This window comes from Dipodomys merriami, unplaced genomic scaffold, assembly GCF_024711535.1.
Source record: "Dipodomys merriami isolate MVZ:Mamm:240054 unplaced genomic scaffold, mDipMer1.0.p SCAF_29, whole genome shotgun sequence".
In the NCBI taxonomy this organism is placed as follows: Eukaryota; Metazoa; Chordata; class Mammalia; order Rodentia; family Heteromyidae; genus Dipodomys; species Dipodomys merriami.
Window position 1 is genome coordinate 15,221,792 of NW_027204381.1, and position 25,212 is coordinate 15,247,003.

Genomic DNA, 25,212 nt, shown 5'->3' on the forward strand with positions numbered 1-25,212 from the left:
CACAAAAGCCTGTGTTGTTCAGAATTGCTATACACGTCCTTTGAGTTCTCCAAAACTTACAACTTGTTATGGTCTAAAATTCTATAACAAATTGAGAACAGGTATAGATTACTTCTCAATGTCTTTTACTCTTCTTCAACAAAAAATGCACAGTACCAAAATGTTCAGGAGACTGTGCTGAGCCAAGGAATACACAGGAGCCCAGAAAGGTGTGTTCCTCTCACTGGCCAATAACACTCTTGGGAGGTAGGCCTACAGGGTGTCTATAATGAAGTTCTATGCTCTTATTCAAGACACAATGTACGTAAAAGGGTCCAGAGAAAGTCATCACAGTGGCTCTGAAATCCAGAAAGTCTTCTTAGGAGAGTCTTAGCTAAAAAAGATGAACAGGAAAAGATGATATTCTATACAAGAGAAAGGAAATAGATGCTGTAAACTTCTCCCTCCTAAAACTAAATTAATAAAAGCATCCTTTGCCAAAACAACATGGGGAGAAATAAATCAAACCAAGACTCAAGGTAATATTTTTGGGTCCTCTGGGAATAAAAATGACCTAGGGCACAAAACCACATAGCTGCCAGAAGTTGTTGGGTATGAAGTAGATTCATTTACTGTAAATTTTATTCCTCCTGACATCCTACACTGGGGAAAAAAATTACCCAAATATTGGATGAAACTGGATCAGGATTTTTATAAAGACTTCCAGAATCGAGTTTCAATCCAAAAACTCTCTTCAGAAACTCTTGAGTTTCCTAAAGGGTTCACAATAGCATTCTGGGCTGTGTGGTCGAGAGAAGGCAGGCAAAGGCCCTTAGCATGGGAGTTAGTTCCATCCATTCCCAATTTCCAGAAGATTTAAAAGCTGAAAGCAAAAGAAAAAAAAAAAGTAGCACTTTAAGAAAAAATAAAATCAAACTGCCATGATTTATTTAACCTTGTTTTTCACAGAAAATACAATAATAAATATGTAAACACTGATACATGAAATAAAACCCAAAGGTCAGGAAGACAAATGAACTGGACAACACTCTGTGGCTTCAACACTGTAAGGTCTGCTCCTGGATGGCTGGAATGTAAGGTCCGCTCCTGGATGGCGAGCAGACTCCACCCTCCTCGAAGCAAAGTCTCCGCCCACCCAGTGCCTGTTACCCAGGCACACCTGGAAGAGGTCACATCGGCATCTGCTGAGGTCACATCTGAATTTGATGTGGCCACACCTTTCTCTGCCCATACCCTAGATAAGGCCTAGCCCTGGCCCAGATGCTCTCTTTCCCAGCCACATGGAGGGCCAACATGGCCTGGTGCCAGGCAGAACAATGAATAAACCTACCCCTTACCTGAATACACGTGCATGGTGTGATTCTTACTCAGCAACCCCTCTTTAAAAACCTAACATAAATGGTGCCAAAACCCGGGAAGGGCTTAAAGTCAGGATAGGTGGGATTCCTCTCCATTTTTTTTTCTTTTGTTTGTTTTTTTCCTTTCTTGTTCTGAGGAATACCCACGGTTCTGACAGCCTTTTTGCTAACTGGTCTGTCTGCTGAGGACACAGCACCTCAACACCATTGCCGGCCTCTGCATCCACCTCCACGCTTCTACATTCTGCTGAGTGAACTACTTTCTGAGAACCTGCTAGGCCTTTTAACTGAAAGGCCGGTAACCTTTGGAGTCAAGGACACTTGACTCTGGTTGCTTAGCCACTCCTCCCTAGAGGGCTCGGTGGTAAGTCGGATGCCACTTCCATCCGATAAGCCCTCCTTCACTCACTAATTTCTTCTCTCCTACACCTTTAGTAGGGTGCTGTGTGTCACTCCAGTGCTGTGAAACCCCTCTGAAATGCCTCCTATGCTCCCTGGAAAGCCAGAGCGCCTAATTTTTTTATGCTGTTCTCAGATGTAGACAGTTTTTGCCTCTGCAATGGTAAATGGTCAGAAGTCTGTTTACTTTCAGGCTCTCTTTGCTCTCTCTCTGCCAATCATGTCCAACTTTCCATATCTCTCCCCTTCACTTTTCTGCAACATTTCGGCTTGTGCCCTGAAGAGTGTGACGCAGGCTGGGTCCCGGGGACCCCCTCTAGGTTCCCTCTCAAAGGCTAGCCAATGTAGGCTTGATCTATTTGTTCAGGCTTTCTTTGCATTTTTTTCAGAAATTTGCCATCTTGAGTTCCCCATCTTGGCCACATGGTGGGTTAAGGGTTTGGCCCCATCTGACCCTTACTCTTCCACCACGCTTACTACTCCTCCATCTATTCTAATGTGCCTTGCTAACAAGTTGTTCTTTTCACAGACCCTGGTAACTGAGGCCCAAACATCTGATGTGCTTTGTTAGCAAAGATGTCTAAACATTGTTGTCAAAATTTTAGGTTTTGAGTTTTGCCTTTTTTATGTTATGTATTCTAGTACTGACTATGTGATTCTAAAATACTGGGCATATCTGTGCTAAGATTCTCACATCTAATGAGTTTTGTCATTGCAGGAGATTTCTTGGTCAATTCTTGATAAGGACCAGGTAAGCTCTATTCTATTTGATCTCCTTGTTGCTTTAATTGGAAATAATAAAGGGTTTTCATGGCAAAGATTTCAATTCAAAGCCAGCCCGGGCTGAAAAATCCCTAAGACTCCATCTCCCAACTAACCTGCAAAGAGCCAGGCTGGAAGCATGGATCAAAACGCTTATCTCTAACCAGCCAAACACAGTGGTAGTGGTAGAGCACTAGCCTTGAGCACAAGTGCTCAGGGACAGTGCCCAGGCTTTGAGTTCAAATCTCCATGAATACTAACTGGGAAAAACCACCCCAGCAATGAGTGCCTAGACTTAGCCAGTCTGGGGAACAAGGGACCATGGAGAGGACTAAGAGGCGACAATGTCATATCAGCAACTTGGTGCCTGCCCTTTCAAAATTAACCAGAGCCAGGAGGTCAACCGAAGAAAGAAGCCTGCCCATCTAGTATCCATACCTGTCTACCTATTAACTGGACAGGAATTTATATTCTTGCCTTTGTTACCTGACTTTTCCTCTATCTAGTTGCCAGATGACAGAAGTAGCTAGGGACATTTATTTGCTCTTTAGTATCTTTTTCAGTCCATCAATGCCTCATGAGACTTCTCCAGACTTTATCTAAGGACTCATGCCACCAAGTGACAGTTGCTGCTCACTGACTTCTCTGGGAGGGGACCAAATTCCAGCCTTTCACCGCTAATGTCAACGCCCTGATCTCTGCTGCAGGGGTCTGGGGTGTGTGTAAAGCATTTACTCAAGGCATTTCACGTAGAAGCATAAGAACAGATTAACATGTGAGCTTTGTTTGTGGGTGTAAAGGTTTGACTGTGCCTCATTTAACCAAAGTAAAAGCAGAGCTGCCTGGGACTGGCCAGATGACCACACAATCACAGTGATTTCTTAATTCAAAAAATCTCAGGAAACACACACACAAAAAACTCAATAGAGGATTGCTTCTGGTATCTCATGCTGCAGATTCACATTGGGGTTTCACAGTTTTTTCCCCGAACTCCAGACCAGTAAAAATGATTTAAATCCATGGTTCTGATCAAGAACCACCTCTATTCAAAACCAAGACTCTTCCTCTGAATTTCAAATTTGACAATACAGAGTTTGGCCTGCAATTTTCCTAGATTATCCCAAGAGATTAAAAGAACCTGTCTTTGATTTTTTTTTTTTTAATCAATGACACCTAGGAGGTGAGGCATCTATTCTGAAAATAAATGCCTACCACACAGTCTGGCTAAATTCAGATAAGGCCACTTCAGAGCTAGGAATAAGAGAATCTGAGACTAACCAAGTGTACTCACTCCCTCATTTTGCCCAAAATCCAAGGCTATTCTGAATCATCCTTAGTCCCTCCTTCTTTGACACTCAACAACCAATGGATTAATAAGTACCTTATCTACTTTCTTCTTACAGGGAGCAGAGCAGAAGCTCATGTGGAACTCTGGTTCTTTGGAGGAGAAATGCTACTCTGACCAAGTGTCTCAATACACTTTTTCTCAGGCAAATCTAACTTCCCTATATTACAAAGAGAGGGGCGATTTTTTTTTAATGTTCAGAAAATATCACTTTTATGATCTTTACAACATATAGCATTTAGCACAGTATTCTGCAATTCACTATGCTCTCATCAAAAGGATACATATGAGAGGGAAAAAAATGAGGTTTTCAAAGCAGAAGTCATATTCTCAAGGGAAACCTGCCTGGATCATTTTATTTTCTGTGCTATGTTTAAGTTCTCTCTCAAGTCTTTGACTTTTTTTTTTTAAATACACAGATGATAAAATAGATCAATGCTATACCATGTTTTTATGTGTACGTGTGTACGTACACACACACACACATACACATACACACACACACACACACACACACACACACACACGGCCTTAAACCTAGGGCCTCATGCATGCTACCACACTGTACCCTTTCCTCCTTGAACGCTCTACCACTTTGATTAGAAAAAAGGCTACTCTCCACTTACCCACATTGCTGGACTTGTTTTTCTTGGGGCTGTGCTTTCTAGGCAGGCGCTCTACCCTGAACCATGCTCCCAATGTTTTTTACCTTAGTTACTTTTTCAAATAGGATCTCATAGTTACATTCAGGCCAGCCTGGACCGCAATATTACCCTCTTATGTAGCTGGAATGGCAGGCACACACCACACTGGTGTTGTTTTAATTGGCTGAGATGGGAATCTCTTCAACTTTTTTGTCTAGGATGGCCTTAAAGTGTGATGCTCTCCATCTCTACCTCCCAAGTAGCTAGAATTACAGGTATATGAGCCACTATGCCCAGCTTGGACTCTTACACATCCCTACAAAAAAGAAAGGACTTTGGCTACTGTGAAGGACAGCACTGTTATTGAACATAAGGCAAGATGCTCCACTTACAGTGCGCCGTCCTGTTGTCAGATCATATACCCGCTATTTGCTCTGGAAGACAGTAGTTGAGTATGGAGACTTAAAGGTCAAAGGTCTTTCTTCCTTTACTATTCTGCCTAGACCTATTCTCTCTCTGCTCCAACACCAGCTCAGTTATTCCTTTACAAGGAATTCTCAAGAAGAGACATGTTATATGGTAACTAGCATTTCTTAGTTCCTACTGGGAAGTCTTTCTCTAAAAAATTAAAGATGGAAATTCTAAAAAACAGCTCCATCCTATTTTCAGATATTAGCATCAGCTTAGTAGAATAGGGCACCGACACCATGACCCCTGGTGGGCAATAGGAACAGTGCCTGTGTGATGGTATGCCCTGCTGTGGGCCTGGCTCCACCACCTAGCATTGCGACGATGGGCTTTACACACAGGCATGTTGGAGGTGCCAAAGAACTAAGAAATATAGGTAAAACTCTTCCCTAAAATAAAAAGTTGTAATATCAACCAGGACTTGGCCAACCTCATCCTCTACCACATCATGTTTTCACAGTTGAATGAGGAAGCATGGAAGTCACGCAACCTGGATTTCCCCAGGCAAGTCATTTTACCTCTACCACTCTCCTCGTCTGTAAAATGGTAATAAATCCACCTGCCAGGCCTCCCCCTCATGGTGACTGAGGACACTGAGATGCTGTGAAAATGCCTTGGAACCTGTGAAATACTGTGTGTTAAGGTAAGTAATAGAAGGTACTTACTGCGTGTGAACTGGGTCTTAATCACTGCCTACTAGAGTGCCCAGGCAGGTTGCACTAGAATGAAAAACCATGTGCTACAAGTATACACTGGTCCTTTTCACTAGCTTCCTCAGAGATGGCCTCAGAATGCATTACCTAGAAAGGTGTTGGCTTCCGACTCTACCAATGGCGAGAATTAATTCTTTCCAAGGTTGCCCTATACAAATTTAGGCTGTTGATACCTTTGTACAGCAGAATCCAGAATTCAAGATATAGCATGCTAAAGTTAAAACAAACAAGGTTCAAGGTGGTTGTAAAGGAAATAAAATGAAAGTCAGAGGCATCATCTGTAACAAAATTAAGTCACAGTTCCTCAAGTGGTCGCCTTTTTCCTGAGATAGTCCTCCCTGTAAAGTGCTTCACAGAAGTTAGTCTTGCTGAAGGTGGAAAGGACATGTCAGTTGGCGACTAAGCTGAGCTCACTTTCAGTACTAGCATTGGAGCGTGAAGGTCTCCTAGGAGCAGCCAGATAGCTTTGGTGGAGAAGCCCCTTCATCCTGAGAGAGGCTTGCTACTTCTTGGGTGTGAGGCCACAATGTGGAAAACAGCTTAACATAGCCATCCAGCCCGGGGATTTTCAATTCTTCCTGTAAGTTGGTTCTGCTCTTCTCCGGTCTAGTAAGTAATTGAACAGAAGAAAAACAATGAGTCGTGGAGCCATATATCTACTGGTGCTTTAGGGCTTTTCTCTGCCTATCTACAAAAAGTTTACAGGCAGTACATTGATACAGGCAAGAATTGAATGCAACTTTAATTAGAATTTGAAACAGACTGATTAGCCAAGAGCACCTGGATTCTGGTGTTCCTGTCAGATGACTTTATTACAAAAGTTACAGGTGATGATATGGAGGGAGTCAGGTCAATGGAATCAGGTAACAAGATGGCTGTCCACTGGGGCCACGAGTGTGTTGCTAACCTCCACTCTTCTTCCTACTTTGCTTTGCTTTCCGAGGTTTAAGGATGGTGTAGTTCACATACACTGTATACTGATCTGACAGGAAGGGGATGTAGAATGCCCGAAACAGCTTTGAAGACCTGAAAAATAGGAGGAAAAGGACAGAATTTCATTAATGAGGAATAAAGCTCCTAAAGAAGCAGCAAAAGAAAAAAAGCTTATATAGGTACCAGATCAGGATAAAAGATCTGAATCAAGACCAAGTATCTGTTATAGCAATCAATTAAACAATAAACAAATGTCTCCCTAATAAGTCAGAGAACATCCTTCAAAATAGTGCCAGGTCTTTATTTTACCTTAGAATGCACCATAGAAAAGCACCAAGTCATTGAGCCCCTGCTACTGAAATGGATTCTTTGGGGGGTAGGTTGACACAGGATCTTGCTATGTGGCCCAGGCTGGCCTAGAACTCTCTTTGTGATGCAGGTAGCCCTTGAACTTAGCTCTTTTACCTTTACCTTCTGAATGCTGTGGTTACAGGGGGGTCTATCACAAAGCTTGAAATGAACCCTTAACACCCAAAAGATTTCTGCAAATAAAAAATCTGCAGAAATTCCAAATATATAAATGATCCTGACTTTAGCCCTAAATCTTCCTGAAGAGGAGAAAAAAAATTATGTCTTGGATGCTTGTGCACAGTGTTCCAGTAATGCCTAAGTCAGAGAGCGAACACAGATAAACAATTCATGTTGTAATAGCACAACCCTGCAAAATCCTATCTACTTATTACTGAACTATCAGAACAAGGAAAAACTGAGTTTCTTGTGGGTTTCTGAACAGTGTCATAAGTGCTTTTACACTTTTTAAACAGATCATAAATACGTAAGTGCTGGTATGTTTAAAGTGCTTTTTTTTTTTTTTTTTCTTTTGGTCAGTCATGGGGCTTGAACTCTGGGCCTGGCCGCTGTCCCTCAGCTCTTCAGCTCAAGGCTAATGCTCTACTACTTGAGCCACAGCACCACTTTTTCTGCTCATGTGGTGCTGAGGAATCAAACCCAGGGCCTCATGCATGCGAGGCAAGCACTCTACCACTGAGCCACCTTCCCATCCCCAAAAGTGCTTTTGTTTTTAAATATATTTACTCCATTTAAGAACTCCTAGGAGGAAGGAGACATTACTCACTCAGTTTCCACAGTGAGCCTGTGATAGAGTTTCATTCAAATCTGTTCTAGCACGCGCAAACTCGGCCAGCTTACAGGATTTATCATTTCCTAGAAAAAGTCGTGGCGAAAGCTACAAATTCTATATGAAATATTACTTCCTGACAACGATTTCTGAGTCTGGAAGTGAAAAGCTGGCACAGTTCCTGCCACCTAGACAAGACAGCTGAGAGGTGTTCCACCACCAATCCTTTTCCAGATTCTAAACTTGTAAATGTCATGTCAACGTGGCATTTGGACTGGCAGCCTACCTCTGAGCTTGGCAGATTCCCACAATGCCTGCACACAATGATATCGTGCTTGGCAAACACAACTCTTGGAGATGCTTCCCAACTGGGATTCTGGCAGTGCCCTGTGCTCCCCAGAGATGCACTTCGCTTTACCAGCTAACAGCTTGAGGGCTCTGACAGAGAAGAGGCTTAGGGAAGAGACACAGGAATAAAGGCTGGGCTCTTGCAAACAGAATGAACCTAGCTCAGGCCAAAAGTACTGTTCAGTCTTTTGTTCAGGATGTACAGATGAGGTACTGGGATAGAAAGATGGAAACTGGAGCAAACTCCTGCAAGCGCAAGTGCCATTTCCACTTCAAGTTACTCCCCAATAAAAGCTTCATTCTTATAGGTACTAGAACAATGCTCAGACCAGCCTTTAATTTAATGCCAGGGTCCATGGACTCAACTGCAATTTTTCACTTTCTTTCTAGAGCAATTCCTTTCAATTTCTTTCTAGAGAAATGAAAGTATTTGCAGTATATATAATGGAGGATTCACATCAAGATTACAGAAACTATCTACAATCAGTAAGAAGACATAACTCAATAGGAAAAAAAAAATTGACCAAGGACATGAACAGAGAAGAGAAACACAAGGGATAATAAACATATGAAATGATGTTCGATCTTACCAGCAATCATAGAAATGCAAAGCTAGACACAAAGTTTTCAGTGATCAGTTGAAAGTTTAGAATATAAGTCTTGGGGCTGGGAAGGTGGCTCAGTGGTAGAGTACTTGCCTTGCATGCATGAGGCCTTGGGTTCAACTCCTCAGCACCACATAAGCAGAAAAAGCCGGAAGTGGTGCTGTGACTCAAGTGTCAGAGTGCTAGTCTTGAGCTGAAGAGTTGAGGGACAGCGCCCAGGCCCAGAGTTCAGGCCTCATGACCTATTAAAAAAAAGTCTTGCCAGGCACAGGTGGCTCATACCTGTAATCCTACTCAGGAGACTGGATGAGGATCACAGTTCGAAGCCAGCCCAGGCAGGAAAGTCTGAGACTCATCTCCAACTAGCCACCAGAAAAGCAGAAATGATGCTGTGGCCCAAAGTGGTAGAGTACCAGCCTTGAGCAAGAGTTCAGGGACAGTGACAAGACTGAGAGTTCAAGTCCTATGTATCTGTTAGTTAACTTTTGTTTGTCCTTCTACCCTCTACACCTAGATTTCAAGGACTGAGCCTGTTTTATTTACCAATATGTGGTTGACCCTAGAGAGCTGGAAAAACTCACTGGAAAGACAGATAGATAAAGAGAGTGAGGGAAGGATATTACATAAATGAGTTTAATTCAGTTCAACAAGTCACTGGGCTAATTAAGCAATGGGTTAATCAAGTAAACATCAAGAATGCAAAGATAAACACAAACAGCTCCTACTCCCAAGGAGACATTCAAAGTCCAAGACTTTGTGGTCTGGGATAGTATGTCTTACAAACCTGTATCTAACTTCAAACTTAGGCCAAGAAACATCCTGATCCTGCCAGGCTCCCTCAGTGGAAAACTAGCCCATCTGGAATTGGAAATACTGTGTTCCGGAAACCAGGAGGCCTTTTTAGGTACTCCTGAACACAGACCTGTGCAAAAGACTGGGATTACATAAAAGCAGAAGCTGAGAAGACAGTCTCTCCTCCAAGTCCAGCCTGGAGAAGCTCTCAGTAAGGAGGTGGCCTCCTATTCTCCTGCAGGCCTCGGGTGTGTCCCATCTCTACTACAGACCTCTTCCAAAAGCAGCTGCTGTCAAAGCATGCTATACTCACTCTCCCCTCCCAGCTAGAATGGGAAGATTGTGTCACTTTCTTTCATTGAAACAACAGGGCAGGGCAGGGAATGTGATGAGTGGTAGAGCGCTTGCCTTGCATGCATGATGTCCTGAAGTTGGAATGATTGAACCTTTTATTAAGATTTTTTTTTCAACCAACAATAGCTTTAATGTTAAGCATGACTGGGCATTGTTAATTTGTTATATCATATTGTTGCTCAAGAACAAAAAGAGAAATCAAATTGGTTATTTGTCCTTAAGAAAGAAAAAAAGCAGTTGAGGATTAGAATACTCTGAGTATTCCAATCATCACATTCATAAAAATCAAAATAAAACACAGCTAGAACAAAACTAATGCCTACCAAAACTCATATCACAATGTCTGCAACAAAGTAGAATGCCAAAGAATGACCCAAAGGAGCTTAGGGGAACTCAGAGAGACATAAATATGTGCCTCTCTCATAGAAAAAGACCTTCCCTCCCAGTGACAAGCCCATTCAAGTGATTCAAGGATGAAACAGACCTGGACAAAGCAACTGCCTGAGCAGCATAATTAACTGACAGCTCAGAATGTTTTCTAATTCAATTACCAGTCCTATTTACCAGGGCTCAGGAGCATTCTGCTGTGGAGATTTAAATCTGCACTTGCTGACGTCAATGGAAGACTGGCTGCCAGTCCCTGATGCCACCAGTTCAATAGGCGTAAATGGAAATGCTGGGTCAATTTGTTTAGTACTCCAGTTTCTCTTATCCATATATTTATCTATCCATCCATCCACTCATCCAGCCAGCCACTGATCCATGCAAACATCAATATCCCTGTAAACCTATACTCTAAGCCTCCTGCCAGTTCTCTTTCAGCTGGGCTTTGACCTAGCTTTTTCTCCCTTTCTCCTGCAGATGGGCTTTTCATGGCTACTTTCAGCTCTAAAGAGACTTTACTGCAGAGGTTCCTCAGAAGAGAAAGAACATATGAGTGGAATGTTGTATGTTCCATTCCTTTAGGCCACCAGCACCCTGAAGACAGAACTTCTCAAACATATTAGTTCTTAAGCCACTAGGTGGGGCAGAGCAAAGGTGGTACCTGTACCATGTATGTGTGAAGGGGAGTGGGGGGCCACAGTAGTCCATGGAATGTTGGTGTAGGAGGGAGCTGAAAGACATCTACATTAGCAAAGATATCACCGTAAGAGGTCAGGTAACCTCTCCAGGTTTGTGGTAACCTCTCCAGGTTTCTGTTTATACAAACGTTGCTAAGTCACCATTATTTAGCACTATCCATGTGACCAGCACGATACTTTATTTTCAGTAGTCACATACAACAGAGCCTTGCCATTCAAGGAATATATCCACAACTTTTTTCAGAGTAACCTCAGTGATACATTATATGTAACAATTGGAAGTTTATAGAGATTGGAATTGGCACTGTAATACTGGGATTCACAGTGAATCATCTGATCTGTGGTCCTAGCCAACAGCTGGCATACCATCAAAACCCCTGACCAGTGACCTTTAGCCAATATTCAGACTGAGGGAATTGAGGAAGCACTAGTATTAGACAACTGGCTATTTTCTGACCTCCAGTCCCAGCCTGGCTTCTGGGGAAATGCTCCTCCCCAGTCCCTTCCTCAAATGACTGGCATAGGTAGAACCTGCTCCCTTTACCATTGTGGCGAAAGAGGTCTCTGCCCCTGCCCTGTGGACTTTCACTTAGGCTAGTTCTACGAGACCAACAGAAGCAGTGGTGGAGACTATGCCACACTGACAGGCAAGCTTCAGAAAGTGCCATTATAATCATGAGTAAGCTTTAATTAATGACCATTGTTTTACCAAATAAAGCTACTACAGACTAATGAGGAAATCCTTCTGACCATTTATTTTATTATTGTTTTTTTACTGTAACATAAATCTGGGCTTAGGAATGTGAAATATACCAAATGACTCCACAGTGTGCTAGGCGTAAAGAATTACTATTAAGGGCTGGGAATGTGACTTAGTGGTCAAGTGCTTGCCTAGCATGCAGGAGGCCCTGGGTTCGATTCCTCAGCACCACATAAGCAAAAAGAAAAAAGCTGGAAGTGGCGCTGTGGCTCAAGTGGTAGAGCGCTAGCCTTGAACTGAAGAGCTGAGGGACAGCGCCCAGACCCAGAGTTCAGGCCCCACGACCGGACCACCCCCCAAAAAAGAAAACAAAACCAAAAAACCCCCCACTAAAACCTGACAGAGACCAAAACAAAAACTACAAATGAATAACAGGTGATTTTTTTTTTTAAATACAAAAATAGAGGCTAGATATAGTGGCACATGCCTATAAACTCAGCTACTTGGGAGGCAGAGGTAGAAGGAACTCGGGCTCATGGCTAGCTTAAGCTACGTAGTAAAATCCTGTCGAAAAGAAGAAAGAAAGAAAGAAAAAGAACACCTAAAATCTACAGCTACTCAGGAGGTAGAGACCGGGAGGGTCACAATTCAAGGTCAGCCTAGGTAAAAAGTTAGCAAGATGCCATTTCTAAAAGTAAGCTAGGTGTGGTAGTGTTTGCCTATGGTCTCAGTTATGTGTGAGGTACAGGCAGGACAATATTTGGAGGCAAGCCTCAGGCAAAGATGTAAGACCCTATGCAAAACAATAAATCAAGCCGGGCATTGATGGCTCACGCCTGTAATCCTAGCTACTCAGGAGGCTGAGATCTGAGGATCGAGGTTCAAAGCCAGCTCAGGGCAGGAAAGTCAGAAAGTCAGAAAGAAAGAAAGAAAGAAAGAAAGAAAGAAAGAAAGAAAGAAAGAAAGAAAGAAAGAAAGAAAGAAAGAAAGAAAGAAAGAAAGAAAGAAAGAAAGAAAGAAAGAAAGAAAGAAAGAAAGAAAGAAAGAAAGAGAGAGAGAGAGAGAGAGAGAGAGAGAGAGAAAGAAAGGAAGGAAGGAAGGAAGGAAGGAAGGAAGGAAGGAAGGAAGGAAGGAAGGAAGGAAGGAAGGAAGGAAGGAAAAAAGGAAGGAAGGAAGGAAGGAAGGAAGGAAGGAAGGAAGGAAGGAAGGAAGGAAGGAAGGAAAAAAGGAAGGAAGGAAGGAAGGAAGGAAGGAAGGACAGGAAGACTAGGGACATAGTTCATGTAGTAGATAGAGCACCTGCCTAGCAAGTTTGATAACCTGAGTTCAAACTCCATTACCACCCAAAAAAGTAGTACAAAAGAAATTCTGATTTCTTGGAGTTCTTTCTTGGCCCTATTTGAGGGAGTAAGCAGATCATCAGGACTATTATGCTGGGAAAAGACGAGAGCATGCCAGCTACTACTCAGGAGGAAGAACCAATTCCACCAAAAGAGCACGTCATACCATGGGCCCACAACCAAGCTGTGCCACAGGTATAGTCACCCTCGCAACTGCATACTAAGAAGCCGAGAAGGAAGCAGCCTGCTGGACTCTTTTAGGCACCATTTGTCTAAAAAATAAATAAACAAAATCTTGGAAAGGAAAAATTACTTAACTCAGGAGACTAGCCTTAAGAGAGCTGAAGTACTTTTAAAACATGTTCATAAATTCTCATTGCTTTTGCCATAAATAGGGAAATTAACTCTTCTCCTTTTGAACACGGGCTAGTCCACAAACTTGTTTCTATCCAACACAATTATGAGACCTAAGTGATCCTATATGGATCCCAAGGTTCACTCATAAGAAGACTGGAGGGGCTGGGAAGGTGGCTCAGTGGTAGTCTTGGCTTGCATGCATGAGGTCCTGGGTTTGATTCCTCAGCACCACATACACAGAAAAAGCTGGAGGTAGCACTGTGGCTCAAGTAGTAGAGCACTAGCCTTCAGCTGAAGAGCTGAAGAGCTGAGGGACAGCGCCCAGGCCCAGACTTCAAGCCCCACGACCGACAAAAAAAAAAGAAGACTGGATTGCTTTTGCGATGCTTCCTCTTGGGAGTCAGCTACCATGCTGACTCCATGCCCAGATCACATGGATAAGGTTACCTATTCTGGCCAACAGCCAGCTTCCATTGCTAGAATGTCTCTAGCCTCATCCATCATTTCTCAGCTGTGCATAAGCAAGCCTGAGTCAGAAATGACTAGTTGAGCCTAGTCAGCACCTAGAACCACAAGGGAAAACAGTAATACTGTGTATCACTACTTTGAGTGCCTGCTACACCACAATAACTAGAATGTAAATTTCCAATTCATTTATCCTGTATAGCTATTACTCAAAACAAACAAAAAGCAAACCAACAGACTGAGCTAGAGGCTGCGGGGAAACGATGAGTCTCATCAAACAGCCTACCCTACCACACGGGACACAAATGGACACAGACACATGGGGTGCCACGGACTCTGGGCCTGACAGCTACTGGGTTCACCTCTTAGAGGCTAAAAGGAAAGGCATGGGCTTAATACATTCTCCAGAGCCGCCACAGCTCCTTGGCCTCTGTGAATCTTCTGCTGGACCCAGAATGAACAAAGCGGCATAGCTCATCAGCAGTGCCCACCTGACTATGCTGAGAGGCCCTCTGAGAGGAAAAGGCCCCTCTCCTGTACACTAGCAGAACGGTTTGACTCCTAGCTTTTCTTGCATCTGTTCTTCACCTATAATTATAAACACGTAGGGCTTTGGAATCTTTTCCTATCTAAATTCTCAAGCCTCTCATCAAACAAGCCTGAAATTCATTTGGAGGCTAATATGCTCCAAAATATGGAAGAATAAAATCTCACAATCCAGGAACTACAAATGAAAGCAAAGCACATAAGCCAAAAGGAAGCTATAATGAAGGAGGAAGCAGTGGGTGGAAAGTAGCTGCACCAACAGACGCCGTGGCCCAGGAGGACAAGTCTGGCATCCTGGAGAGCCACTTCCCACCAGGCGCCCACAGCCTGACGCTCACCACATTCAGAAAGCAAGCCACCACCAAGCTGGCAATTGACGGTACCACTCTCCCATTGCTTCTCCCCAGGAATCTCAGAGTAGGCATTATATCCACCCACTTTTCAGGCTATTTTATACAAGTAGCAATTATGTCATGATTCTAAAAAAGAAAAAAAAAAACCCTCTCTCATTTTTATAAAGTATGTGGCATGAGATGGCCAGAGTGACAATGTTCTTAGTTGGTGATATTGTCAACTAGTTTAGACTCCACATCCAGGGAGCCTGTAATCCTTTGTAAAATTAGCCAGCTACAAACATGGTAAACTCAAAGAGAGGAAGCTGGGGCTCTGGGACCAGAGCTAGAAATTGGTTGTGATCTTATTCTTGGATTCTCCCTCAAACTATGAGTTGGCTAAGTGTCTCTAAGCCCCTGATTAAACAGAGAAGCAGTAGATTCTGGATCTTGCTCGCCAGTCACACTACATTTCTCTAGCTCTTTTTGCCTTTTAGTATCCTCAATTATTTCACATTTTCTCTCACCTCAAATCTCCGACACTTCATCTCTTACTCTTTCTTCTCAACCTATAACCCTACACTCTACTGGTGAAGCCACATCATGTATTGTCAGAGATAAAAATTAAAACAAGATACCACTCTATACATGTGGACCCATTGCAACAATGAGATGTACAGGTCATTATGTTGAAAAATGAACTTTACAACTTTAGGTGGGCAGGGAGGGTCTGGGGGGGATGGGAGATGAGAAGGGATGGGTAAAAAAAGAAAATTTAAAAAAATGTAACTTACTTATGTAAATGTAACCCCTCTGTACAGCATCTTTATAATAAAATAGATTTTTAAAAAAGATACTACTCTATACCTATTTTGCATACATATATACACCTGCATACATAATATGTACCCAAATCCAGAACTATGACAATCCTAAATGCTTGCAAGAATGTAGAACAACAGACTAATTCACGGCTGGAAAGAATGAAAAATGGTAATCATTCTGAGAGAGATAATATGGTAGCTTCTTATAAAACTCAACATTTGGCCGGGCGCTGGTGGCTCACGCCTGTAATCCTAGCTACTCAGGAGGCTGAGATCTGAGGATCGCGGTTCAAAGCCAGCCCGGGCAGGAGAGACCGTGAGACTCCTATCTCCAATAAACCACCAGAAAACCGGAAGTGGCGTTGTAGCTCAAGTGGTAGAGCGCTCGCCTTGAGCTGAAGAGCTGAGGGACAGCGCTCAGGCCCAGAGTTCAAGCCCCACGACCGACAAAAAAAAAAAAACAAAAAAAAAAACTCAACATTTGTCGGATGCTGGTGGCACACACCTGTAATCCTAGCTACTCAGGAGGCTGAGATCTAAGGATTGCAGTTTGAAGCCAGCCCACATAGGAAAGTCTATGAGACTATTTTTTGTTGTTGTTGTTGTCAGTCGTGGGGCTTGAACTCTGGGCCTGAGAGCTGTCCCTCAGCTCTTCAGCTCAAGGCGAGCGCTCTACCACTTGAACTACAGGGCCACTTCGGTTTTCTAGTGGTTTATTGGAGATAATAGTTTCATGGACTTTCCTGCCCAGGCTGAGCTTTGAACCAAGATCCTCAGATCTCAGCCTCCTCAGTAGCTAGGATTATAGGCATGAGCCACCAGCACTAGGCTTTGTGAGACTATTACACCAATAAACTATTCAAAAAAGCCAGAAGTGGTGCTGTGACTCAAGTGATAGAGCACTAGCCTTGAGCAAAAGAAGTTCAGTGACAGTAGCCAGGCCCAGATTTCAAGCCCTAGAACCAGGAAAAAAACAAAACAAAACTAAACACTCATTCCATATAATCCACAATCACATGGCTTGATATTTACCCAAAGGAGATGGAAACATGTTCACATAGAAACCTGGACATTTATTTTATACTGGTTGAACATCTATAACCTGAAAATGTAAAACCCCAAAAGGTCCAAAAGCCAAAATATCTTGAGTTTTATCATGGTACCATCAGTGGAAACTTACATGCCATAAAAATTTGTCTCATAAATAGCATTATTTAAAATATTGATAAAATTACCTCAACTTTGTACAACTACTCAAAAATAAAAATATATTTAAAAATTACCTTCAAGCTATATGTATAAAGTATATATGAGAAATAAATGAATTTTGTGTTTAGTGATTAGCTATCTCCTTATATATAAGCAAGTATTCCAGAATCTAAAATATGAAATACTTCTGGCCCAAAGCATTTTGGAAAAGAAATCTTCAAAGTTCATATTTGCAATCTATTCTCCACTGGATGGTATTCTGAATTGGACCTCTGGGAAGTAAACTTAGCCATGAGGGTAGAGCCTTCAAGAATGGGGTAAGTGGGGCTGGGAAGGTGGCTCAGTGGTAGAGTGCTTGCCTTGCATGCATGAGGCCCTGGGTTTGATTCCTCAGTACCAGCAGAAAAGGCTGAAGTGGTGCTATGGCTCAAGTGGTATAGTGCTAGCCTTGAGCTGAAGAGCTGAGGGACAGCGCCCAGGCCCAGAGTTCAGGTCCCATGACTGGCAGAAAAAAAAAAAAAAAAAAAAGAATGGGATAAGTGACCTTTCAGAGGCCAATGTGCCAATGCAAGAAGAACCTGCAAATGGAGGGACAAAGGGTAAATAAATGCAACAATGATACCCACTGGACACCACGTTGAAAATGAATTTTACAACTTGTGGGTGGGGATAGGAGGGAAAAACTTGGAAAGAACAGGGGAAGTGGTAACAACAACAAAAAGTACCTGCAGCCTGGAGGAGGAACCTCATTGCAATCTGACTGTTAGCATCTTATCTTGGACTTCCGGCCTCCAGGACCGTGAAAGATAAATGTTGTTTATACTACCCAGTCTATGGTAATTTGTTATAGTATGAACTAAGACAATTGACAAAACTTGGAAGCAAGTAGATGCCCTTTGATAGTTGAGTGGATAAACAAACTGTGGTATATTTAAACTATGGAATATATGTTAGTCAAGACATGTTCATCACCGTGACAGAATACCTAAGCAAAATAACTCAAGCCAGGGAATGTTTATTTTGTGTCATGGTTGCAGAGTTTTAGTCCAGAGGCTGAGGCAGAGCATCTATATAATGGCAACTAAGAAGGAGAGAAAAGAGTGCAAAGAGAGAACAGGAAAGGAGAAGGGGGGAGAAAAGAAGAGAGACAGAGACAGAGACAAAGACAGAGACAGAGACAGAGAGAATATATCGATGCTAGCAGGTTCTCCTCTTTTCCATTCTATTCCATCTGGGTCTCTAGCCCATTGGACGGTGTACCCTACATTCAGGTCAGGTCTTATCACTGCAATTAATCCTCTCTAGAAACATCTTCACAGACCCCAAAATGTCACTCACATATTTGGGTTCTCTACAGTAGACCTACCTTTTCACTTGGATGACATCAGAATATACTCTTAGAATGCTCTTAGAACTCTCAGGGAGCTGGACAAATTATGCACTGGACCCAAATGAAAAAAAAAAAAAGCATAGTGCCTAGAGTCCACTTTTAAAGACTGGTCTTAGGAATAAAGCCACATACCTAGAAGCATCAAGGAATGGTCTGTAGGCCAGGCTGATCCATTCTTCTTTATTGGATGCATATTTTGGTTCCCGGGGTGTTTCTGTCATGGTATCCAAATCCACCAAATAATGACATTTATTGATGTCAATCTGAAATAAAAAAGACAAACTCTCCATCGATAACTGTGAAGATCCCTGCATGGTAATAAACATTAATTGTGATTTCAAGAATTTCACAAGGTTTTAAAGGAACAAATATACCAGTCCTCTGACAAGGATTCCAGTACTTTCTCCATTCTGATAAGACATCAAGATTTAAGGCTCATGGAGGGCAAACACTTGCTCAAACAAAAAGGCATGCAAGTTCTCAGTGATCTCATTCTTGTTTGGGTACAGTCCCTGTACTCCCACAGACATTCATGCAGCCCAAAGCTGTGCCCACAACTGACCTCTGCAAAATCTACCTTCTGCTCACCATTTCCCACTTCCAGGGTATCATCCTTTACTCCAGAGACTGAAAGGGCATGACTACATACAACCTCACTCCACACACTAAAGTCTCTTTCAAATAAACTACACACATAAATGCAAAAGAAAATTATAAACCTCTTGGCAAATAATATATAGCATCTTCCAGAGCTTAGGGCAGAGGACAAGACCCAACATTAACTATAAAAAAGAAATGAAGCCAGGTGCTGGTGGCTCACCCCTGTAATCCTAGCTACTCAGGTGGCTGAGATCCGAAGATCATGGTTCAAAGTCTGCCTGGACAGAAAAGTCCCTGAGACTCTTATCTCTAATTAACCACCAGAAAACCAGAAGTGGTACTTCAAGTGGTAAAACACTAGTCTTGAGCTGAAGAGCTGAAGGACAGCACCTAGGCTAGAGTTCAAGTCCCATGACCAACCAAGAAAGAAAGAAAGAAAGAGAGAGAGAGAGAGAGAGAGAGGGAGGGAGGGAGGGAAGGAGGGAAAGAAAGGAAGGGAGGGGAAGAAAGGAAGGGAGGGGAAGAAAGGAAGGGAAGGAAGGAAGGAAGGAGGGAAGAAAGGAAGGAGGAAAGAAAGAAAGAAAAGAAAAAGAAATGATAGTCAGATGCGGGAGCTCACACCTGTAATCTTAGCTACTTAGGAGGCTGACATCTGAGGAGAATGGTTCAAAGCCAGGCCGGATAGGAAAGTCCATGAAACCCTTATCTCTAATAAACTCCCTCAAAACTGGAAGTGGAGCTATGGCTCAAGTGTTAGAGTACTACTTTGGCCAAAAGAAGCTCAAGGGACAGCAACCAGGCTGTCCCTGAGTTCAAGTCCTTGAACCAGAAGAAAAAAAAGATAAATTTGACTGGATTAAAAATAAGAATATCTGATCTGAAAGCATGGATGAAGTAGAAGACTGCTTGTCTAGCAAGTATATAGAGTTCAAACCCCAGTACCACCACACACAAAAAAGGACACTTCTAGGGCATGAAAAGATGAGTATAGAAGAAGAGAGGGGACATAGGCCACACATTTAGCCACCAGGAATTAATGTCTAGAATATATAAAGGACTCTTGCCAATCAATGAGATAAAGATAAACCACTCAATAAAAAATGGCAAATTATTTAAGTACTTCACAAAACCTCTAAATGGCCAAACCAATGAAATTATATTCAATCTCATTAGCAATTATGAAGTCACATGAAAAATTATAATACCAAATACTGGCCATAATGTGAAGCAACAATTATATATTAATGGTAAGAAATAAAGTTGGTACAAAAATCTTTAGAAAACTATTTGGTAGACTCTACTAAAATTGAACACGTGGATTCCTATGATGCAACAATCATAGGAAGTGATTTAATATCTAAACCTACACAGTAAGGTGCCCCATATGAAATCATTAATATTTAATGTTTGATCCACAAACATCAAATAGGCAATTTCCTATGGTTCATCTAAAGTATATCTAATAGAAATGCCTGCAACAAAATACAAGTTCAAGAATATCCTAAGTGATATTATTTGTAGTTGTCCCAGATTGGAAAAAGCAAAACATTCATTAACAGCAAAATAATAAACAGTGGTACATACAATGAAAAACTACATACTAACATACATACTAGCTATAAATGTAATTATTAAAATACTGAGTGAAAGATTAAGACACACACAAAAAAATAAATACAACATAATTCAAGCAAAAGTAACTTAAATCATTTAAGAGATGCATGTAAAAATGGCATATCAAAAGCCAAAAGCCGGGCTGGGAAGGTGGCTCAGTGGTAGAGCGCTTGCCTTGCATGCTCGAGGCCCTGGGTTCGATTCCTCAGCACCACATAAGCAAAAAGAAAAAAGCCGGAAGTGGCGCTGTGGCTCAAGTGGTAGAGCGCTAGCCTTGAGCTGAAGAGCTGAGGGACAGCGCCCAGGCCCAGAGTTCAGGCCCCACGACCGGACCAAAAAAAAAAAAAAAAAGCCAAAAGCCAAAATATTACCATGTAAGTCAGCAGAACCTGCCTCTGAAAGGGGAATGTGAGCATGATCCAAAACAATTCTTGGAAAAGTTTGGGTGCTGGGAATGTTCTATTATCTGACCTTGGGTGGTGGTTTACACTGACATTTTCTCTATTATAATTATTATTGATTTATTTTATATTTACATTTTACAAATATTTAGGTTTATAGGTTTTTCATGACTAGAGAGTTTTTTTTAAGTTCAATGAGAGCAACTTGCTCATTGCTAGCTTAGAGTAAACTCTGTTCTTTCCCAGATTCCACCTCGCAGCAGTGTTCTCATTCTCTGCAAGCATGATTTGTAAAAAAGATTTCAGTCTCACATCTGTCTCTGCATATGGGCTATTCCTCCAGGGGAGAGAAAGCACACTGAGAATTGACGTCAGACCCAATTCCATTCGGCAGAACTCTCTAAAAATGATGCTCGGCATAAACACTTCAGGAAGTAGCCTTTTTTTGCCTAAACACCCACTTTGTAGCTCCCAAGCACTGTAAGAACATGAAGCAAGTTTTTAAAAGCTTTTATGATGCTTCTATTAAACAGAATGAGCAAAAAAGGAGATTCTTATGCTCTCAAGTGAGCCCTTGGTATTGATCTTTCAATTCTTGATCTCAGCCTGGCCTTTTCTAGACAGGCACAATACCAGTCTCACAGGGAGACTGTGTGTTAGGCACACAGTCTTCTGCAGACGTGGGTGGTTAACTATTAATACCCAATTCTACCATTCATCTTAAGTGTGTACTCATCACAGCTCCATAAGTAAGTTCCATTTAAAATTTAGATACTAAAGCAATATTATATTAATTGAGATACTAATACATTAAAATGTAACTTCTATTCTTCTATTTCATCCTTTGGGAAGTAACTGCTAAAAAATTAAAGTACATATGAACAAAGGCTTCCAGAACACACTGGTTAGGTGTAACTCAGGACAAGTTCTTCTTTAGAGGAAAAATAAGGTGATTAGAAAAGGAGTTTTAAGTCAGCAGGTCTTGACAAAGTCTGGATTCTGTCACAAACAAGCTCTTATTTATATTTTGAATACTTCTGTAACTTAAATATGCTACCAATTACCTCAAAAAGCTACAATAAGGGAATTAGAGCTGTGGCTCAAAGCAGTAGAACCCTAGCCTTGAGTGCAACAGCTCAGGGATAGTGCCTAGACCCTGAATTCAAGTCCTATGACCAATAATCCCCTCCCCCCTGAAAAAAAAAAAAAGGAAGAAAAGAAAAAGAGGAAAAGTTTGGGGGCTGGGAATGGGACTCAGGGATAGGGTGATTGCCTAGCATGCATGAAGCCCTGGGTTCGATTCTTTAGTACTACATAAACAGAAAAGGCCTGAAGTGGCACTATGCCTAAAGTGGTAAAGTGCTAGCCTTGAGCAAAAGAAGCTCAGGGGTGCCACCCAGGCCCTGAGTTCAAGCCCCAGAACTGGCCAAAAAAAAAAAAAAAAAGAAAGAATTAAATGAGATGAATCATTTAAATAAAACTGCCAAACAGTAAAGGATTATTTATACAAATAGCTGAAATATCAGAAGGAATATCTGACTAGCTGCCATTCAAAGCCAGCCAAGGCAGATAAGTTTGTGAAACTCTTATCTTCAGACAACCATCAAAAACCAGAAGCAGAGCTGTGGAGTAAGTGGTAGAGAGCAAGCCTTGAACAAAACAGTCAAGTGAAAGCTTGAGGCTCTGAGTGTCTGCAGAGAAACAAAGCAGAGAGGGGAGGAGGGGGGAGAGAAAGAGAGAATGTGTATGTGTGTCTAAGGACTGGCAAGGGAGAACCCAAATGAGGAAAAGCTGGATCGTGTGCAACTGAAAAGGTAATACTTTAGAGTAAAGAGTCTTAGAAAACATGTTGTATGCTAGGTGTCACCACAGCCGCATAATCTCAGCTACGCTGGAAGCACAGTTAGGAAGACGATAGCCCAAGGATGGCCCTGAGCAAATAGCACAAGACCCTATGTGAAAAATGACTGAAGCCAAGGGCTGGAGGCCTGGCCCAAGTGCCTTAGCAACCCCAATGGCCCTGACTTCACAACCCAGCATTGCCAAAACAAAACCAAACCAACTTGTTTAAAAAAGAGAGAGAGAAAGAAAAAGAAGCAAAAGAGGCCCTATACTGACTCCCCTGGCGAGGGGAAAGCTGAAGCAACGACGCCAATCACTAATATAGTATCTAGATGTACAAATCTCAAATCTACCTTAAAGGAAATTAATGACACCAATGACACCAAGATTTCCAACTGAGGAAACAGAGGAAGAGAGAACCATACCAAAGAATTGGTACACTTGAGGAGAAGACAGGAATTATCTTACAGACCAAGGCAAGAAGCAGCATGATGTGTGCAACCAATTGAAAGAAGGCCAACTTGGCTAGAATGAATACTGAGAGTAAGGAGTTAGCTTCTGGAACATTCTCTGCCACTACCTCACAAATTTTTACTTATCCTTCATATTTTACCTAAAAATTATTTCCTTAAGAAAGACTTCACTGACTGCTTAAACTAGGATAGATCCACAGGCAACACATTCTCAGAGCAGCTAGAACTTCTCAAAACATTTCACAGGGGCTGGGAAGGTGGCTCAGTGGTAGAGTGCTTGTCTTGCATGCAAGAAGCCCTGGATGGGCTGGGAAGGTGGCTCAGTGGTAGAACACTTGCCTTGCATGCATGAGACCGTGGGTTCGATTCCTCAGCACCACATAAGCAGAAAAAAAAAAGCTGGAAGTGGCGCTGTGGCTCAAGTGGTAGAGTGCTAGCTAGCCTTGAGCTGAAGAGCTGAGGCCCAGAGTTCAGGCCCCATGACCAGACCCCCCCCCCAAAAAAAAAAGAAGCCCTGGATTCGATTCCTCAGCACCACATAAGCAGAAAACGTTGAAAGTGGCACTGTGGCTCAAGTGGTAGAGCGCTAGCTTTGAGCTGAAGAGCTGAGGGACAGCCCAGAGTTTAGGCCCCATGACCAACCAAAAAAAAAAAAAAAATCACAGTTACAATCTATGGTAACTGAGAAATTCATTTCAAACTTTATAGAAGATAACCACTTTATACTCCAAAAGCAAAGTACAAAGCACACAGCAGCTGCTAAGTAAGTCTAACAAACCAGACACAGAATGTATGAAATATGCTACACAGGAATGAAGGAGGGAAAGCCAAGTGCAAAGAGTATGAAAAGAGAGAGAAGGGAAGAGAAAGTAGCCAAATGCCATGGACAAAGCTTTGGAAGAGGCAGGCGTGGTGGTCCATGCCTGCAATCCTAGCACTTAGGAAACTCAGACAGAAAGATCCTGAGTTTGGGTGCATTACAGCAAGATACTATCACACACAAAAATTAATTAAAAATCTAGCTTCAAAAAGAGGTATAAGAGGGGCTGGGAAGGTGGCTCAGTGGTAGAGCGCTTGCCTTGCATGCCGGAGGCCCTGGGTTCGATTCCTCAGCACCACATAAGCAAAAAGAAAAAAGCCAACCGGGCGCTGGTGGCTCACGCCTGTAATCCTAGCTACTCAGGAGGCTGAGATCTGAGGATCGCGGTTCAAAGCCAGCCCGGGCAGGAGAGACCATGAGACTCCTATCTCCAATAAACTACCAGAAAACTGGAAGTGGCGCTGTAGCTCAAGTGGTAGAGCGCTCGCCTTGAGCTGAAGAGCTGGGGACAGCGCCCAGGCCCAGAGTTCAGGCCCCACCACCGGACCCCCCCCCAAAAAAAAGAAAGAGGTAGAAGATGTGTAAGAATAGAAGGGATAGCTACAAGAAAGGAGGTAGACACAGGGCACTTCACCATTTTGAAAAGCAGGATGGAGAGCAGACTTTACACTAAACAGAAAGGCTATGAGGAGGCTGAAGACTGAACCGGAATGGGTTCAACAATTGTATCAAGTAAAATTATCACAACATTCTAGCTGTGTGAGGACAAGGAATGAATTAATAGTCCACCCTCTTATTCTTGGTGATATCCCCTGCTGTCTATCCAGCTGCCAGAGCCAAGCCCTGCAAGTCCTCAAACAGGAAGGATGTGCACTTGCATTCAGGCATCTATCAGCTGGAAATGACAGTGACGCACGTAGCTGTAAAAATAGAGATCCCGGCAAGGGCCGACGTGCTGATGTGAAGTTCAGGGAACATCAATCACAGAGAAACTATCTCCACGAAGGCAGATCTGACTGCTCAAATGCCATCAAGATTCTTTGGTAAACAACCATAGTAAAAAGCAAGTCTTGTATGAGTTGAAGAGGAAAATGTGGGCGATCAGTCAAAGTCATTTGTCCTGGCCTTTAAGGAAAAGCAAAGATGAAAGCTGAAAAAAAACTCCTTGGAGGGCTGGGAAGATGGCTCAGTGGTAGAATGCTTGCCTCACATGCATGAGGCCCTGGCTTCGATTCCTCAGCACCACAAAACCAGAAAAAGCCGGAAGTGGTGCTGTGGCTCAAGTGGTAGAGCACTAGCCTCAAGCTAAAGAGCCAAGGGACAGCGCCCAGGCCCAGAGTTCAGCCCCCATGACCAAC

General features: G+C 42.5%; 1 protein-coding gene across 5 annotated transcripts in view; it reads right to left on the reverse strand.

Moving 5' to 3' along the window:
• Positions 1 to 755: 755 nt before the first annotated feature.
• Alg9 (ALG9 alpha-1,2-mannosyltransferase) overlaps positions 756 to 25,212 on the reverse strand; it is a 64,722-nt gene continuing 40,265 nt past the window's right edge. For 3 of the 5 annotated variants that reach the window (XM_070038416.1, XM_070038417.1, XM_070038419.1), the window contains exons 14-16: positions 18,237 to 18,367; positions 6,597 to 6,715; positions 925 to 6,295 (exon numbers count right to left, since the gene is read on the reverse strand). In XM_070038416.1, the coding sequence (XP_069894517.1) occupies positions 6,258 to 6,295; positions 6,597 to 6,715; positions 18,237 to 18,367 (288 nt within the window). In that variant the 3' untranslated portion in view covers positions 925 to 6,257. Of the gene's footprint in view, positions 863 to 924; positions 6,296 to 6,474; positions 6,716 to 18,236; positions 18,368 to 25,212 lie in introns of those variants that run through there. The other 2 variants (XR_011375798.1, XM_070038418.1) reach the window with 2 other exon arrangements.